Source organism: Trichomycterus rosablanca, chromosome 19 (genome assembly GCF_030014385.1).
Source record: "Trichomycterus rosablanca isolate fTriRos1 chromosome 19, fTriRos1.hap1, whole genome shotgun sequence".
NCBI classification, from domain to species: Eukaryota; Metazoa; Chordata; class Actinopteri; order Siluriformes; family Trichomycteridae; genus Trichomycterus; species Trichomycterus rosablanca.
In genome coordinates this window covers 19,000,758-19,018,223 of record NC_086006.1, presented here as the reverse complement: position 1 = coordinate 19,018,223, position 17,466 = coordinate 19,000,758, and the positions used below count along the sequence as shown (strand labels likewise).

The window sequence follows — 17,466 nt, the reverse complement described above, 5'->3', positions numbered from 1 at the left end:
CTATCTATCTATCTATCTATCTATCTATCTATCTATCTATCTATCTATCTATCTATCTATCTATCTATCTATCTATCTATCTATCTATCTTTTTTGCTTTTGCACTGGCTGTGCGGGCGCACACCTATCGAGTTTAAGGTAAACGTTGAGTTTAGGAGTAAAAATTTCTAGACAAAATAGCCGTCGAGTTTCAAAGATTTCGAGTTTAGGGGACCAAATCCATTATTTGTGGAAAATACTGTATTTGGGTGTATTTTGATAATTTTGTTAATTTGTGGAAAATCGATGGTCTTAAGATATTTTTTAAGATCATTACAGAGCTGATGAACCTTTTTAATGTTTCGCATAAGTCACAGTCTGATAGGTGCAGTCAAAATAGCCCAGCATAAATGGGCACAGAGAAGTCATCATCAGTATAGTCAGTCTCACTAAAGAAGATGTTTTTGGATGTGTTTTGATCATTTTGTAATAGATTATTTGTGAAAATCTATGTCAAAAGATTTCTTTTTGAAATCTGTACAGAGCTCATGAACCTTTTTAATGCATTACCAATGGTACAGCATGATAGGTCCAGTCAAAATAGCTCGGGATAGTCATCATCAGTATAGTCACTCTCACTAAAGAGGAATTTGGAGACCACAAATGAGTAATCTGAGTTGCTGTAGGTAACTTCTTTAAGCCATTAGCTTTTGTTATAGTTGTAATCAACCAACAACCAACAAAGCTCATGAAATAACCCAGATTTATACAAGTTTTGGGTGTATTTTGATCATTTTGTCAAGGATTACTTGTGAAGGGTGCAGTCAAAATAGCTCGGGATAAATGGGCACAGAGAAGTCATCATCAGCTATAGTCAGTCTCACTAAAGAGTAATTTGGAGACCACAAATGAGTAATCTGAGTTGCTGTAGTTAATTTTTTAAGCTTTTAGCTTTTGTTATAGTTGCTTTTTGTTATAACCAACAATAAGCTCATGAAATAACCCAGATTTATACAAGTTTTTGGATGTGTTTTGATCATATTTGTGGAAAATCTATGGTCTTAAGATACTTTTTGAGATCTGTACAGAGCTCCTTTATAATGCATTACCTGAGGCACAGTCTGATAGGTGCAGTCAAAATAGCTCGGCATAAATGGGCACAGAGAAGTCATGGTCAGTATAGTCAGTCTCACTAAAGAGTAATTTGGAGACGACAAATGAGTAATCCGAGTTGCTGTAGTTAATTTTTTAAGCTTTTAGCTTTTGTTATAGCAGCTTTTTGTTATAATGAACAATAAGCTCATGAAATAACCTATATTTATACAAGTTTTTAAATGTATATTAATCATTTTGTCAAAGAAAAAGAACAGATGCAATATATAATAAATATTGTTTATTAAAAGACTTATTAAATCGAATCAAAAATACGGTACAAGATACTGTGCTAGCAGGTGCGTTCTACCAAAAAGTGTCACCTGAAAAATATGGGAGGGTAAATGCAGCGTTCATTCTGCGCGTGTGCGATTCGAGACCCGGGAAAAAAAGTCACGCCTGACCACTGAGGAACCACCGAGCAGAGGGTAAAACCGAGAGCACATTTACATATTCTCCCCCAAGGGTTTAAATGCGTGTGTGGTGGGTGAAAGAGAGGTGAAGTGTGACTCACCGAGACGCTTTACTAACCTCAGGACTATCGCACAGTATAGATCAGTTACCATAACTCCTGCACCCCTGCACCCCTGCACCAGGTAAGTTTCATTCCTTTTTTGCATGCATGCACCTTTTTCCCCCTAATGTGTGCTTTATAAACATTGCATACGAACTGATGATATACGACTCACTCTACTTTTCCTTTATGCTTATTGTTTAATTTAATTAATGTAGATTGAAGTGTGATTTGCTCGTTTTTGTACTTTTTGCTGTAGTGAAAGTATGAATCACGCGTGTGAGTTCTCAAGAAAGATTATATAAGTGACATGCAGGCAAATAATATAGTAAAAGTTTTTCCCCCGTATGTTTTGTCTTTGCAAAGTAAAACATGGAAAATTCCCATAAATCAGATACGACTAATTTTGTATTCAACAGCAGGTTTATTCCAGATGTTTGTATTCCAAAGTTTTGAAGAAAAAGTGCTATGTTCACATGTTTCACACAACCCAGGAATAAATAGTTCAACACGTCGAGCTTAAGTTTAATTATTACTGGGAGTAGTTCTTGATTTCACCACTTATTTCCTTGAAATAGGAGAGTAAAACAATCTAAATGTGTCTACTTTTCAAAGCAGGTTTTTCAGGGTGCAAAGGAACGCGTGTTTTAGCCTGTCGCAATTCTGTTCTCTTCTAATATAGGCAAAGGGTAGTTTCAAAATAGTTTAAATGGCAACCAACTTAGATGTTTTTTTATTACATATAAAACTATAAAATTGTTTATTTGTAGATTATTTGGCATCCCTGAAGCTTATAAAGTCCAGTGTAGTCAGAGTAGCCATCAGAGCGAGGCAATTAGCTCGCATATAAAATACTATATATAGTAAAGTATTATTAAGTGCATTAATTAAATATAAACTGTAAGAGAAAACAGCAAGTTAACGTTGGTCAGCCTATTAGCGAAGTAAACTTTGCGCTGGAGTTTACACTGTACCGTTGTGATGTGTCGTTCACAAGCGAGTCGATTCTTTGAACAGGATTTGTTTTAGAAAAACGTTATTAGTAGGCACACTTGAGCCTTTTTAAGACAAGTTCATTGGTGTGAGTTGGTTTTTATAAAAAAATAAATAAAAAAAAGCGCTTTCATTTACTTTTCTTTCATTTACAATTGTTGGATTGACACGTCAGGAGCCATAGGTGTAAAATTGTGTAAATACCGACATAAAACAGCCCCAAAATGATGACCTTGCCCTACTAGTATTACAGCACAAGGCAAATTAGATCTCAATCTTTTGCATGAAGAACAAATTATATATTGTTTTATGAATTACATTTTTAAAGGAATAAGATAAATGGATACTTAACAAATTAAAGAATCACATGAATAGATTTTAACAATTTATATATACATATATTATTTGTCATATATACGTATACAGGTGTACAGCACAACGAAATTCTTTGCATATTCCAGCTTGTTTTCATTAATCAGTAGCCAGTTTGCACCATTTTTGCATTTTTTACTTTTGCAATCTACATTGTTTGTGAAGATGAGTGCACAGCCAAGCACAAAAAACCCCCAAAAAGCTTCGATTTGGACAAGAACACTGCAAAGTTACGTTTATACGTGACAGAAGCGCATTTAAAATGTTAACCCTACAATCTGACATTCATATGAAGTCAAGGGCGTCTGCTGGACAATTGTGGAACTTGCTGGATGAGGGGAAAAAATACATACATAACATAAGAAAATGTGCCACATATTTGACAGCATTTTTTGGATCAATCCGCTTATGTGAATCAGCCTTTTCCCCCACGTGAAAATCATTAAGTCTAAATATGGGTCCACTCTTACTGATGAACACTTGGAAGCCTGCTTGAGAATTGGTAGAATTGGTAACACACACATATATACATACATACATATACACACACCTATATAAACACATACACATATATATATACATACATATACACACATACCTGTATATACACACACATACATACATACATATACTGTATATATATACTTTATAAGAAACAGATTGATTTGACAAACCAAGGCAATTCAAGTGACTCACTAAAAAGAGTCGAATCACCAATCACTGCTGTGATGCACTAACTCCGCTGTGTGACACGCGCTAATTGGGCTTCACGCGAGAGAGCTCGCGCTGGGGAAATACCCCTGGGCCTCGCGCTGGAATGTCATTTCTTATTATCTACTTTAACCTATATTTTTCTTTGCTTTACAACAGAATTCCCTCAGTTTATAAGCATATTTTAGAAATATATTAAAATAATATCATTTCTTTACGGTAGTAAACATTGCAAAACTATCGAATACTCGAGTGAATCACCATATTTGGGCTAGTTTTGATGACAAAACGTTAACAGAGCATTGAAATCTCAACATAAAAAACTTAAACAGTTTAGATATGTTAATATGTTACAAAGATGAAGGTAAAAGTGGGAAAAATTTAAGATTTTATGAAGAAAGAGGTTCTTATAAGACTTCAAGGACACTGTTGTATACATTACATACATGTCATGACATGCCCTGTTCCATATAATAAAGCCTATTCTAAACAAAAGGCTTTACTTTAGATATTTTTCACACTTAGGCATTAGGTTGGATGGCTTAGAATAAAATCATACATTTATTTACCAACTATAAAATGTGTTGGCCAGTACCAGCTTTTTCAGCAAGGTCTAGCATGGTGGCACCATTGGTAGTGTGGGTGCCTCCAGGATCTTGATCTTACAGGACCTGCTGACTGTCTACCGGGCAGCACGGTGGCTAAGTGGATAGCGCTGTCGCCTCACAGCAAGAAGGTCCTGGGTTCGATCCCCAGGTGGGGCGGTCCGGATGCTTTCTGTGTGGAGTTTGTATGTTCTCCCCGTGTCTGCTTGGGTTTCCTTCGGGTGCTCCGGTTTCCTCCCACAGTCCAAAGACATGCAAGTGAGGTAAATTAGAGATACTAAATTGTCCATGACTGTTTTCGATATAACCTTGAGAAGTGATGAACCAACTGTTCCTGTCATGAATGTAAACAAAAGTGTAAAACATGATGTTAAAATCCTAATAAACAAACAAACAGACTGTCTACCAAGCTTGGCATGTTCCTTCAAGGTCTACTTGGGGTTCCAAAGACTACTCTGGTGGCCTCCTACTTCCCAAAAACACTAATAATAAACAAAAGTATAGTTACCATTAGTATTAGTGATTAATACTTATTTATAATGGTATAATAGTGGTAATACTAGCCTACTAGGACATTTTTACTAATAGGTTAACATAAGTTTGCAAATGGCAGCATTGGTGCCATGTCTTATATGGGTAAATGATGCACATGTGCCCGTTTGTTCACATGATCTTGAAAAAAAACAAAACAACAGGATGTCTGACCTGTCTACTTCTTCCAATGCTCTAATATCCGGATGTGCCATGTACCCACTGTAGGAACTTTTAAGTAATACCAATTATAGCCTACCAGTGAAAGGTTACCTTCATTTATGAAGTTACATTTATGAATTATTATTATTAATATAAATTACTTTTCTGCACTAACATGATATATGTTCTAGAATATATAGCCCCTCTCTTCCGCCCTTATTACTCTCTTAAATCTTTAAACTCACAACATGTACCAAAACCCCCCTTTCCGTTAGCTTCGCTCCCTAATCTCCGTTACTCAGACTTCCACCTTTGATGTTCCTCTCTTTGTATTTTCACATTCAGTGTCATTCCTTTGCTCATTCACCTTCACAGCCACTCCTTCATTGTGGTGTGGGGAGTGTGTGTGCATGTGCTCCATAGCGTGTGTGCGTTTATGGGACCACATAAAGAAGTCTTAAACATCCTAACTTGGGACTTGGGCTGTAATTATATCTGCTTGAGTAGCATGTGTTCAAGTGAACACAAATTATTAGTGCTTGTCAGCGTCCCTTTATTTGTGACTTAAATGCACCTAGTTGGCTTGTGTCTGGTTTTTATAGGGGTTTGGTAATGCACTGTGTGTACAGCTATGACGTGATGGTAGAGAAGAGACAGTGAAACAGCTAGTAAATTGGGTGCTCCACCAAAACATTAGTCCTGGTGACCTTTGGTCGATCCTTGCCACTAGTCACTGTCTGTGAGATGTTTAGTATGTACCTCTGGGTTTCGGGTTCCATCTACCTTCTAAAAAAGCAAAAGGTGGATTGGTTGCTCTTAATTGTCCCTAAAATGTAAGAGTAAATGTGTGAGTGTGTTGCCCTGTGTTGTGCTGGTATGAGTGGATCAGACACAGCAGCGCTGCTGGAGTTTTTAAATACCGTGTCCAGTTGGTCCACCTTGTAGATGTACAGTCAGAGACGATCGCTCATCTATTACTGCTGTTTGAGTTGGTCATCTTTTAGACCTTCATCAGTGGTCACAGGACGCTGCCCACGGAGCGCTTTTGGCTGGATGTTTTTGTTTGGTGGACTATTCTCAGTCCAGCAGTGACAGTGAGGTTTTTTTTTCTTTCCCTTTTTCTCCCCCTTTAGTTCAATTTGCATCGTTCGTCCACTCTGTCTATGCCGAACCCTGCCCTGACCAAGGAGATCGAAGCTAACCCATATCCCCTCCGAAACATGGGCAGCAGCCGGATGCATTTTTGCCACCCACACATTGATGAGTGTTGTGCCACCTAGCGCTGCATGTGGAGAGACACACCCTAAGGGCACTCTTCCTCATCTCTGTGCAGGCGCCTGCAATCAGCCGGCAGAGGTCGTAATCGCATTCTGACAGAGAGAGACCCACATCCGGTTCTTTGTCCCGCCCCCCAACTGAGCAACCGGCCAATCGTTGCTCATACAGCCACTCAGCCTCGAACCGGTAAGGCAGAGCTGGATTCGATACGATGTACTCAGAAACCAGCTCTGGTTGCAGCGTGTCTTTTTACCGCTGCGCCACCATTTTTAGAAATGATTCCCCAATAACTGCCACTATCCTGTCAATCCAGCAGACCGCTATTAGAATAAAAACACTTGCAAAATTCCTCTGTAAAGCAACATTGGTTCTAGTCTCATTGCCAGTAGCATGCATGAATGCAATTCTGAACATCGGTCACCTCAACCGCTCAGACTAATCCTTCCAGAAATCTGATGTCCTGACATAAGCACTGACATCCAGATTGCCTAACGTACTGAAACCTGGAACCCGAGCCTACAATTCTCCTGCATACCTGTTGTCATCTCGTATCAGGAGCCATTACAACATTTCATGGTGCCAAAAATAATTGTACTTAAATCAATAGTATCATGATTGTTTTACTATTTTGTTTTAGTTGAACACCACCCAGCTGCCTGCTCATTTAGAGAATGGTGACTGTTTGCTCTGTCTATTATTATTCATGTCCTCATTTGTTCTTGTGTGTATCCAGGTTAGCATTTCATTTCGTAAGTGAATGGACTAACCTCAAAGACTAACCGTATTTTGGAAATCATTACCGTTAGCATAACTAGACAGGACGTAAATAGTTTCAGGTCAGTAAACTTAGTGACCTCCACATACCTATACAGTCTGTATACGCTGTTACGTTCCCCTCGTCTTTGTCCTGACTTGTCCTAGCAGGGCAAAGGATTTTGGCCTTATGCACTTAATGGGGTATTTTCTGTGGAAAATATCATTAGTCTGTTATAAATTAATCTAGAAATAGCCAAGATGCAGCTCCAGTTATCTCTTAGAGGTTTTACTGTTCTGTGATGGATAACTGGTAACCAGTTTAGGCGGACACGATATCCAATATCCTCTATCACAGTATACACCGATCAGCCATCCTTGTTTCTACACTCACTGTCCATTTTATCAGCTCCGCTTACCATATAGAAGCACTTTGTAGTTCTACAATTACTGACTGCAGTCCATCTGTTTCTCTGCATGCTTTGTTAGCCCCCTTTCATGCTGTTCTTCAATGGTCAGGACCCCCACAGGACCACTACAGAGCAGGTATTATTTGGGTGGTGGATCATTCTCAGCACTGCAGTGACACTGACATGGTGGTGGTGTGTTAGTGTGTGTTGTGCTGGTATGAGTGGATCAGACACAGCAATGCTGATGGAGTTTTTAAATACCTCACTGTTACTGCTGGACTGAGAATAGTCCACCAACCAAAAATTTATCCAGCCAACAGCACCCCGTGGGCAGCGTCCTGTGACCAATGATGAAGGTCTAGAAGATGACCAACTCAAACAGCAGCAATAGATGAGCGATCGTCTCTGACTTTACATCTACAAGGTGGACCAACTAGGTAGGAGTGTCTAATAGAGTGGACAGTGAGTGGACACGGTATTTAAAAACTCCAGCAGCGCTGCTGTGTCTGATCCACTCATACCAGCACAACACACACTAACACACCACCACCATGTCATTGTCACTGCAGCGCTGAGAATGATCCACTACCTAAATAATACCTGCTCTGTAGTGGTCCTGTGGGGGTCCTGACCATTGAAGAACTGTGTAAAAGCAGGTTAAAAAAGTATGTAGAGAAACAGATGGACTACAGTAAAGAACTACAAAGTGCTTCTATATGGTAAGTGGAGCTGATAAAATGGACAGTGAGTGTAGAAACAAGGAGATGGTTTAAATGTTATGGCTGATCAGTGTATGTGTTATTAGGTAAAACAAATTAGACAGTACCTTAGTCTCAGGTACGCTTTCAAAGTGATGCCTCCAGGTGTAGCGTAACAACATTTATGGATGTGCAGGGAATGCTTTGAAGTCTTGTTCAAAGAGAACTGTCCAAACTTTTACCTGCCAGGTCATTCTGAGTTTAAAGAAAACACTTTTATGACTGGACGTGTCTAAACCTTAGACTGATATTATATTATGTACATGGCATATAACGTCAAAAGTATGTGGACAACAGACCATAAGGTTGTTGGACATACCTTGTCAAAATCAAAGGCTTTAACGTCAAATAAACACCACTCTGTTGCAACTATAACATCAATTACACCTTTATGTAGGTTTTTCTTTACAAATTCGCCTCTAGAAATATGTGCCTTTGTTAGACAGTGATGTTACATGAGAGGACCTGGCTCCAAACTGACATGTTAGTGCATCCCAGAAGAAGATCTTTGTGCAGACCACATCAAATGTCTCTGCCAGACATGACTGATGAATGCATATGATGCATATAATGTATTTTAAATAATAGATTGTATTTATCTGTCAGCAATGGTGTGGCTAAAGCACCTAAACTTAATAATTAGTAGAGGTGTCCTGTCCACATAATTTTGGAAATATATATTATTCCTATATATGGGTTCTGAATTAGTGATTGTAGTCCAAACCTAATAATCTACAAATGAAAATCGGCATTTCGGAGCGCCGAGGTGTCACAGTGGGATATTCCACTAGCACACCAGCGCCGAGATTCTGAACTCCTCGGTTCGAAACTCGGCGTTGCCATTGGTCGGCTGGGTGCCATCTAGCGGGCATAATTGGCAGTGCCTGCAGGCAGCAGGCACGTTTCTGCTAGGGCGGGATGACCGGACTATGTGGGTGGGGACTATGTCGCTGTGTAAGGGCCCTGATTAGCAGATAGAGAGGCGCTTGTGCATAGGTGAAAAAGGGTTCTGCACGCTGGTCCGAGGAGGCGTGAGCAGCAATATACCCTCCTCGACTGCAATCAGGGATCCCCCAGCAGTGGAAGACAAATTGACTACGCTAAATTGGGAGAAAATGGGAGAAAATGCATAAATAAAATAGAAAACAAGAAGAAAATCAGCATTTCGCTCTATACATTGTGCATGATGTATTCTTCTTCTTCGTCTTCTTAATAAAAATAATAATAATTTTTTAATTAATCTGTGTTTCTTTGACAGATTAAGAAACAAGACACCAGAAAACGATATACGACCCAAACAGTGATGCCATCCAACAAGTATTCCTCCGCTATTATGGCGGAAAGTGATAAGATGACAGCCACGGTAAGAACATGTGACCCTCATATTTAATCTTTACTATGAAACGTCTTCAGATCACACACACAAGGCTATGTTGGATTTTAGTTTCTTGTATCTGCAGCAGTGATGTTGTAAAATGTAGTAAATCTATTTTCAATATTTTTTGAATTAATTACACTGTTTTTATTACAAATCAATTAAACTCTAGAAAAGGGCTGTCATGATGCCTCAGGGGCAGCTTGCCCATCCACGACAATTCAGTTTCAAGAGAAAAGCAGGTTTCCCAACAGGGGAGCTGGTAAATCTTTACGGAAGAAACCCTGATAAATAGAAACACTTCCACCTGGAGCGCGTTAACACACATCAAGGCCCATGTGACTGTCAGTTAAGTGCAACTGACATGTTAATCATTTGCACCGCCATGCCTCATGTGCAGGCCATATTTGGCAAGGCAAGAGGACAAGATTCTCTAACTGAGCCTTGCCACTGATCTCTATGACAAATGACTCAGCTGTGACTTAGACTGTTATAGACTTCAATTATTTGTCGCAGCTTTAGACATAGTCTTGTATATTTAAAATCTTTCCTCCTCCACCTCTTAACAATGACATAAAAATGGTATAAAGCAGCATCGTTATAGCCAACACATTACTGGTAGACATATTTATACCATAACGTGTTCCATACATTTATATCAGCCATCTGTTTCCATTCATACTCAGCCGTAACTTCTGACATCTGTCACAGTCCTCACTAAGATCAGCGACTACTAATGAAGCAGAGATCCTTCCTACTTTCCCATCTCTCCATCCTTTCCTTCTATTTCTCTATCCCTCTTCTGTTACTCTGGAGACAGATAACTCAGTGACGTGCCAAGCAAGGCTTGGCAGCATCTAGGCCAGCTGCTGGGACAAAAAAAAGAGAAACAGAGTGTGTATGGGTGTTTGTTTAGGATCCTGCACCTTTGGTTTATAATCTCTCATCTCAATTTAGAGATTTAGATATTATGTTTATCTGTATGATTGTACTTCACAAAAACAATCATGTTTATTCGGTGAAACATTAAATACTGAGTTTTGTACTGTTATCTATTCAATATACTGTAGGTCAAGAATATATATATTTTTAAATAATTCCAGAAAAGTTGGGACATTTTGGGAATTTTTTCCAATATTTTCACTGATCAACTTCATTGTATTTTGTAAATCTAAACAAATTCAGAATGTGATGCCTGCAACACACCCCAAGTTGGAACAAAGGAACATTTATTACTGTGTTTCATGAAGTTCTTTCATTTTCTCCTGATTTAGCGTAGTCAGTTTTTCTTCCGCTGCTGGAAGATCCCCAATTGTATTCGAGGAGGGTCCTCCGACACGTGCGCAGTCCTAGCGCGCACCTTCTTTTCGCCCATCCATTTTGCACAGGCGCCTCTTTTCCTTTCCCTAATTAGGATCCTTGCACAGTGTTTAAAGGCCCCACCCACATAGTCCGGTCATCCCTGCCCCTAGCAGACACAGTGACAAATCAGTGTCTGCTGCAGGCACTGCCAATCATGCTCTCTAGATGGCGCCCAGCCGATCAGTGGCACCGCTTAGTTTCGAATCGAGGAGTTCAGAATCTCGGAGTTTAGAATCTCGGAGTTCGGAATCTCTGCGCTGGTGTGCTAGCGGAATATGCACTGTGCAGGTGGGATTTAAAAAAAAATGCATTTCTCCCCTTTTCTCCCTTTTAGCGCGTCCAATTGCCAGATTGCGTCATGCTTCCTCTCCACCAATGCCGATCTCCGCTCTGATTGAGGAGAACAAAGCTAACCCACGCCCCCTCCGACACGTGGGCCGCATGCCATATGCATCTTATCACCTACACTTTGACGAGTGGAGTTCAACTCAGCCTTGTGTATGGAGAGACACACCCTGATGAACTCTTTTCCCATCTCTTTGCAGGCGCCATCAGTCAGCCAGCAGAGGGCGTAATTGCATTAGTTATGAGAGAGACCCTATCCCGTTTAATCCCGCCCCTATATGAACAACAGGCCAATCGTTGCTCATGTGGCTGCTCAGCCCAGCCGGCAGGCTGAGCTGAGACTCGATACGATGTATTCGAGATCCCAGCTCTTGTGTTAAGCGTGTTTTACCGCTGCACCACCTGAGCGGCTATGCAAGTGGGATTTTTAACCATTCTTGCTTGATACAAGATTTCATCTGTTCAGTTATCTGTGGTTGCCATTGTCAGATTCCCCTCTTCATGATGTGCCATTAATTTGACAATACAATTGAGTGCCCAACATTGGCAACTTGGCACTGATGGGTCTTGAACCTGCAACCTCCCACTGTCTATCTTGATTGCAGACAGGCTATTTAGTTACTTAGTCTTAGTGTTGCTGAAATAACCATTTACTTTTGGGAAAAATGATCCATTGACGGCATCATATGCCTCCTAAATATCCCAGTATACCTTCATATATATGCAAGTACCTGTGATACCTTTACACACATTCTGATAGAGTTTGGATTGTTCTTTTATTTTTGGCACTTGATGGCCATTTCCCCCAAAAACAAGCTGACCATAGTACACATTTCCACTGTCTTCTGGTCTATCTGAGATGAGCCTGGGAACAAAGAACCCATCAGCATTTCTCTCATTGTGTAATACAATGTCAGCTTGTATTTCTTGATGGAGCTGTGGGCTGTGATAAGTGACAACGGTTTTCTGAAGCAATTCCAAGCCCATGTGGCTGTATTTACCACAGTAGCTTATGTAATGTCATCTGAGGGCTCGAAGGCAACACATATTCAACTGTAGTTCAACCAGTTGTCTGAATATTTTGATGATATTATGTATGGTAGATAGTGAAACACAAAGTGATGTGCCACAATCCATCTTTCTTTGCAAAGACTGAGTCTTTGGTGGATCCTGATTTTACACCAAGTTATGAGCTGATCTAAAACACAGTACTTGTTGTTTGTTTAGTCATTGGTGTCCACATTTACTGCAGTTTCATCCTGCCATACCATCACTTTTGGGATGCACACTAGCAAACCAGCAGCTTATATGTGAAGTTTATGGTTCAGGCCTTGTGAATTTGAGCTAATCCGGAGATTAATTTACTAATTTGTAGATGGAATAAGTGTGTTCTATTAGTGGCTGAAAACAGGTGGATTTTTTGTCCTCTCATTCTTACCACTTCTGGATTTTAGCAATTTTCTGCTGTGCTGCACTGTCTTTGTGCTAAGTTGGCATTATTAATGATCGTTTGCTTCATTCAGGTCAGTGAGTGGTCCAGCTATTCATGCTTGATTGACTGTAGCTACGGGCAACCAACACACTTGCAAGAAATTTCAGAAACCACAGTGGGACAGTCATACTACCAAGTGCACTGTGAAAAACTGTGTTCATTTGATCATTTCTATAGAAGTGTATTCATGAGAGGAGCAGCATTTCATAATAGTGGCTAGTTTTGGACTAGCGTATTGGTGTAACTGTGGATTCTAGCCTCAAATACCATAATAACCAGATATCACATTTGCTTGGATCTTGATTTGTAAAACTCATAGATCAGGGCTTTTGACTTTGTGGCTCACATGCCAGATTTGGCCCTTGATTGGTCAATTTGCACCAGCGGGATATTCCACTAGCACACCAGCGCTGAGATTCTGAACACCCCGGTTTGAATCTCGGCTCTGCTGAGATGGCCCAAGCTGGCCAATCACAGTGCTTCAAATTTGGATCTCAGTGCTGGTGGGCGAGCTCATTAGACCACTGTACCACCCAAGCTGGCCAATCGCAGAGCTTCTAACTGTGATCTCAGCGTTTGTGGGCGAGCTCATTAGACCGCTGTACCACCCAAGCCGGCCAATCGCAGAGCTTCTAACTGTGATCTCAGTGCTGGTGAGCGAGCTCACTAGAATGCTGTACCACCCAAGCGCTTTGTGTAGTTTTTCTTACCTGATTACCACTTTAAGCTAATTTAAAAGCTTTGTTTGTGAACGTTAAAGTTGTGTTTTAGCTCATATAGAGTATTAGACTACAGTGTTAGAGGTCTAAGTAGTTGGCTGTATTGCAGTTCTTTTGTAGCTCATATTTCTTTGTATTCGTCACCTGTGTGTGCTATACCACTGACCCCTATATAATGAGTCTCCAGAGTGCTCTTGTGTGTGTGTGTGTTGTGAGGCGGTGTTTGGGGGGGGTCTTAAAGCAGAAAAAAGAGCGGCAGACATGTAAGGAATGCCGGGAGCTCTGAGTGTCGATAAGTTTTCCTCTCACTCTCTCACTTTTTTTCTCTGAGGGGCCCTTCCAGTCCCAGAGGAAAATACATGAAAAAAACAAGGACCCCTAAAACCCCCTTAACCCCACCTTTAGATCTGGAAAAATCCAGTCACACAACCTTGAAAGCAGCTTAGCCGCTGCTGGCCTTGCACAACACCTGCTCGTGGTGCTCAGCGCCCTGTGTTCATTCTTCTTCCAGAATTGATGCGCTTTATCTGTCACACTCCGAGTCACCGTGTCCACTGAAATGTATCTGTGAAACTTGCCAAAAAGGCAGTTTTAATGCCCTTGTTTTGGAACGTGGCCTCATGGAACTTTTGTCCAAATGATTAGACTGAACATACAACATCATTTGAATCCGGGAGTCCTCTTATAGTATTCAGCTCAAGCTTTATCAGTTTTGAAGATCATACTTAACTCCAAGTAGAATCTAAACAACTAACATGCCCTGAGTTGCATAGAAATGAAGGCAAAGTAAATAAAAGCATACTAGAAAGCTAGCCATCTAAAAAAGCTCATACATAGTCATCATTATTATACTGGTATTAACCACTTTATCATCGTCAAGGTTGTGGCGTGGGCAGTTCCATGGGAAACACTGGGTGCGAATCATGTCTGTTTAGATGCCCGGACGGCTGATAGCACCAGTAAGATTCAAACCCAGATCTCATTCAATAAACTGCACCCGACTTAAGGTTTAATCAGTGCATTTGTTTGAAATTCATTCATGTATTGTCTGTTTTACCACTCTTTATCCTGGTCAGGGTCACGGTGGGTGCAGTTCACTGGGCGAAGGGTAGTAAAAGACCTGGACAGGTCACCGGTCCATCACAGGGCAAACAAATACACACACACACACACACACACACACTCACACTTAGGGCAATTGTTAATAGCTCCAAGTAACCTGACTAAATGTTTTTGGACTGTGAAAGGAAACCCACATGGACACAGGGAGAACATGCACATGTACAGAACTCCACACAGAAAGGACCCACCTGGGAATCGAACTCGGGAGCTTCTTGCTGTGAGGCGACAGTGCTACCCACCAAGCCACTGTGCCGCCCTGTTTGAAATTTGTTTGACTTATAGTGGTCTGCATTCATGTTACATTCATTTATCGGATTGTTCTAATCCCATATTTGACAAATCACAGATTACTTTTTGCATCATCATTCACATTAAACTTCAAATTAAACAAATATATTTTGGGTCCTGGGGACCAGGGTTTAGTCCTTGCCTTCGTCAGTCTGTAAGGAGTTTTGAACAGTCTCCTTGTGTCTATGACTAAGGCCCTACCTAATTCACGCCTCTAAAATGTTTGATTTCAAGTGCCTCACATTTACTAGTTAATTTGCACTAGGAGGTGGACCTAGCAATCCTACGGCAATTCAGTTAGCAATCGGTTTGTCAAATTGTCCAAGATGTGGGCCGTTCAGCTGGTGCAGTGGTAAAAACACACGCTGGGATCTCGAATACATCGTATACATCGAGTCTCAGCTCTGCCTGCCTGCTGGCTGGGCTGAGCAGCCACATGAACAACGATCGGCCTGTTGTTCAGATAGGAGTGAGATATTAAAAGCCGGATAGGGTCTCTCTCATAACTAATGCAATTACGACCTCTGCTGGCTGATTGATGGCGCCTGCACAGAGACGGGAAAGGAGTGCTGTCAGGGTGTGTCTCTCCGTACACAGTGCTGATCCGCATCGCACTCGTTAAGGTGTAGGTGACAAAATGCATACGGCTGCTGCCCACTTGTCGGAGGGGGCGTGGGTTAGTTTCGTTCTCCTCAATCAGAGTAAAAAAGGGAGAAAATGCATAAACAAAAATATTAAAGAAAAATGTGGATGCAGGGAGGGGGTGTGAAAACACGGACGAGGTTTTTCATCCTCGCACCATTGCTGGATGATCTAGGTTTACATTCAGCCATTAAAGTGTGTGTGTGTGTGTGTGAGTGTGTGGTTACAGGGTTAACGGGTACATACTGGGCTAGTAGGAGGGGTAGCTGCCCACACTGTAAAGCTTTCATGCAGAGTGACGGAGAGTGATGGAAGAAAGAAAAGGATAGGCTTTCTTTTTAAGTCTTTTTCTCCTTAATTGCTCTAATGGGAAATATCAAACTGTACACTGTTTCTGTCATTTCTCACACAGACACGCTCCATCTGTTGCTTTCCCCTTTGCGTCCGTCTGGTGTTTGTTTGGGTGGCACAGTCAGAACATCATAGCCCGGGGTCTTGAAAAAAGCTTGTTTGGGTATAAAATAATGTTTCTAGATTTATGTCTGACAAATTTATTCTGTAACACGATTTAGATCCACGCTCAGGCATTATTTGAAAAACTTAAGCTCTGCGATGTCTTTTGAATGCTCATTGAAATTCGGCATTGAAACGCCGGCTTATTTTGTTCTTTTATAAATGGTTCCATTCAAAGTCAAATGCCAGACATTCACAGCCATAGTAACGTATTGTCCTTAGAACAAGTAGATGTATGAAAACTTACACTCACGGCTCCATGAAGAAGTTGCACAAGAAGATTAATCGTGCAAATACAAGATAATGCATGTGGAATAGCAGAATTTGGGCAGGGGTGGGATAGTATACCAGTTTGTCTAGTTCTCATAATTGGGAAATCTGAAATAGTAACGCCATTAGTGTGCCATTCTGAGCTGATTATGCAATGTAGTGTTCAAACATGGTGAGCTTGATTAATAATTATCAAGATTGTACTGACTGTTCCTCTTATTTATTAATAATACTTAATTCTGAATAGGGTCATGGATGGACCAGGGCTTACCTGGAAACATTTACACAAAGCATATAGACCTCCTAATTAGGCAGGGCATTACTATTACACGATTGCCAATTTACCAATGTTCCTACCTGCATCTAGACTTAATGTAGAGAAGCAACACACATTGTCCATTTTATTGGCTTCACTTACCATATAGAAGCACTTTGTAGTTCTACAACTACTGACTGTAGTCCATCTGTTTCTCTGCATGCTTTTTTAGCCTGCTTTCATACTGTTCTTCAATGGTCAGGACCCCCACAGGACCACTACAGAGTAGGTATTATTTGGGTGGTGGGTCATTCTCAGCACTGCAGTGGAGTTTTTTAACACCTCACTGACACTGAAAAATATATCCAGCCAACAACACCCCGTGGGCAGCGTCCTGTGACCACTGATGAAGGTCTAGAAGATGACCATCTCAAACAGCAGCAATAGATGAGCGATCCTCTCTGACTTTACATCTACAAGGTAGGAGTGTCTAATAGAGTGGACAGTGAGTGGACACGGTATTTAAAAACTCCAGTAGCACTGCTGTGTCTGATCCACTCATACCAGCACAACACACACTAACACACCACCACCATGTCATTGTCACTGAAGCGCTGAGAATGATCCACTACCTAAATAATACCTGCTCTGTGATGGTCCTGACCATTGAAGAACAGCATGAACAGGGGCTAACAAAGCATGCAGAGAAACAGATGGACTACAGTCAGTAATTGTAGAACTACAAAGTGCTCCTATATGGTAAGTGGAGCTGATAAAATGGACAGTGAGTGTAGAAACAAGAAGGTGGTTTTAATGTTATGGCTGATTGGTGTAACGTATGTTTAACATAGAGAACCAGTAGAA

General features: G+C 40.8%; 1 protein-coding gene across 1 annotated transcript in view; it reads left to right on the top strand.

Moving 5' to 3' along the window:
- Nucleotides 1-9,521: 9,521 nt before the first annotated feature.
- dnmt3bb.1 (DNA (cytosine-5-)-methyltransferase 3 beta, duplicate b.1) overlaps nt 9,522-17,466 on the top strand; it is a 41,523-nt gene continuing 33,578 nt past the window's right edge. Inside the window, exon 1 of the mRNA XM_063016178.1 lies at nt 9,522-9,581. Coding sequence (XP_062872248.1) covers nt 9,522-9,581 — 60 coding nt within the window. The remainder of the gene's footprint in view (nt 9,582-17,466) is intronic.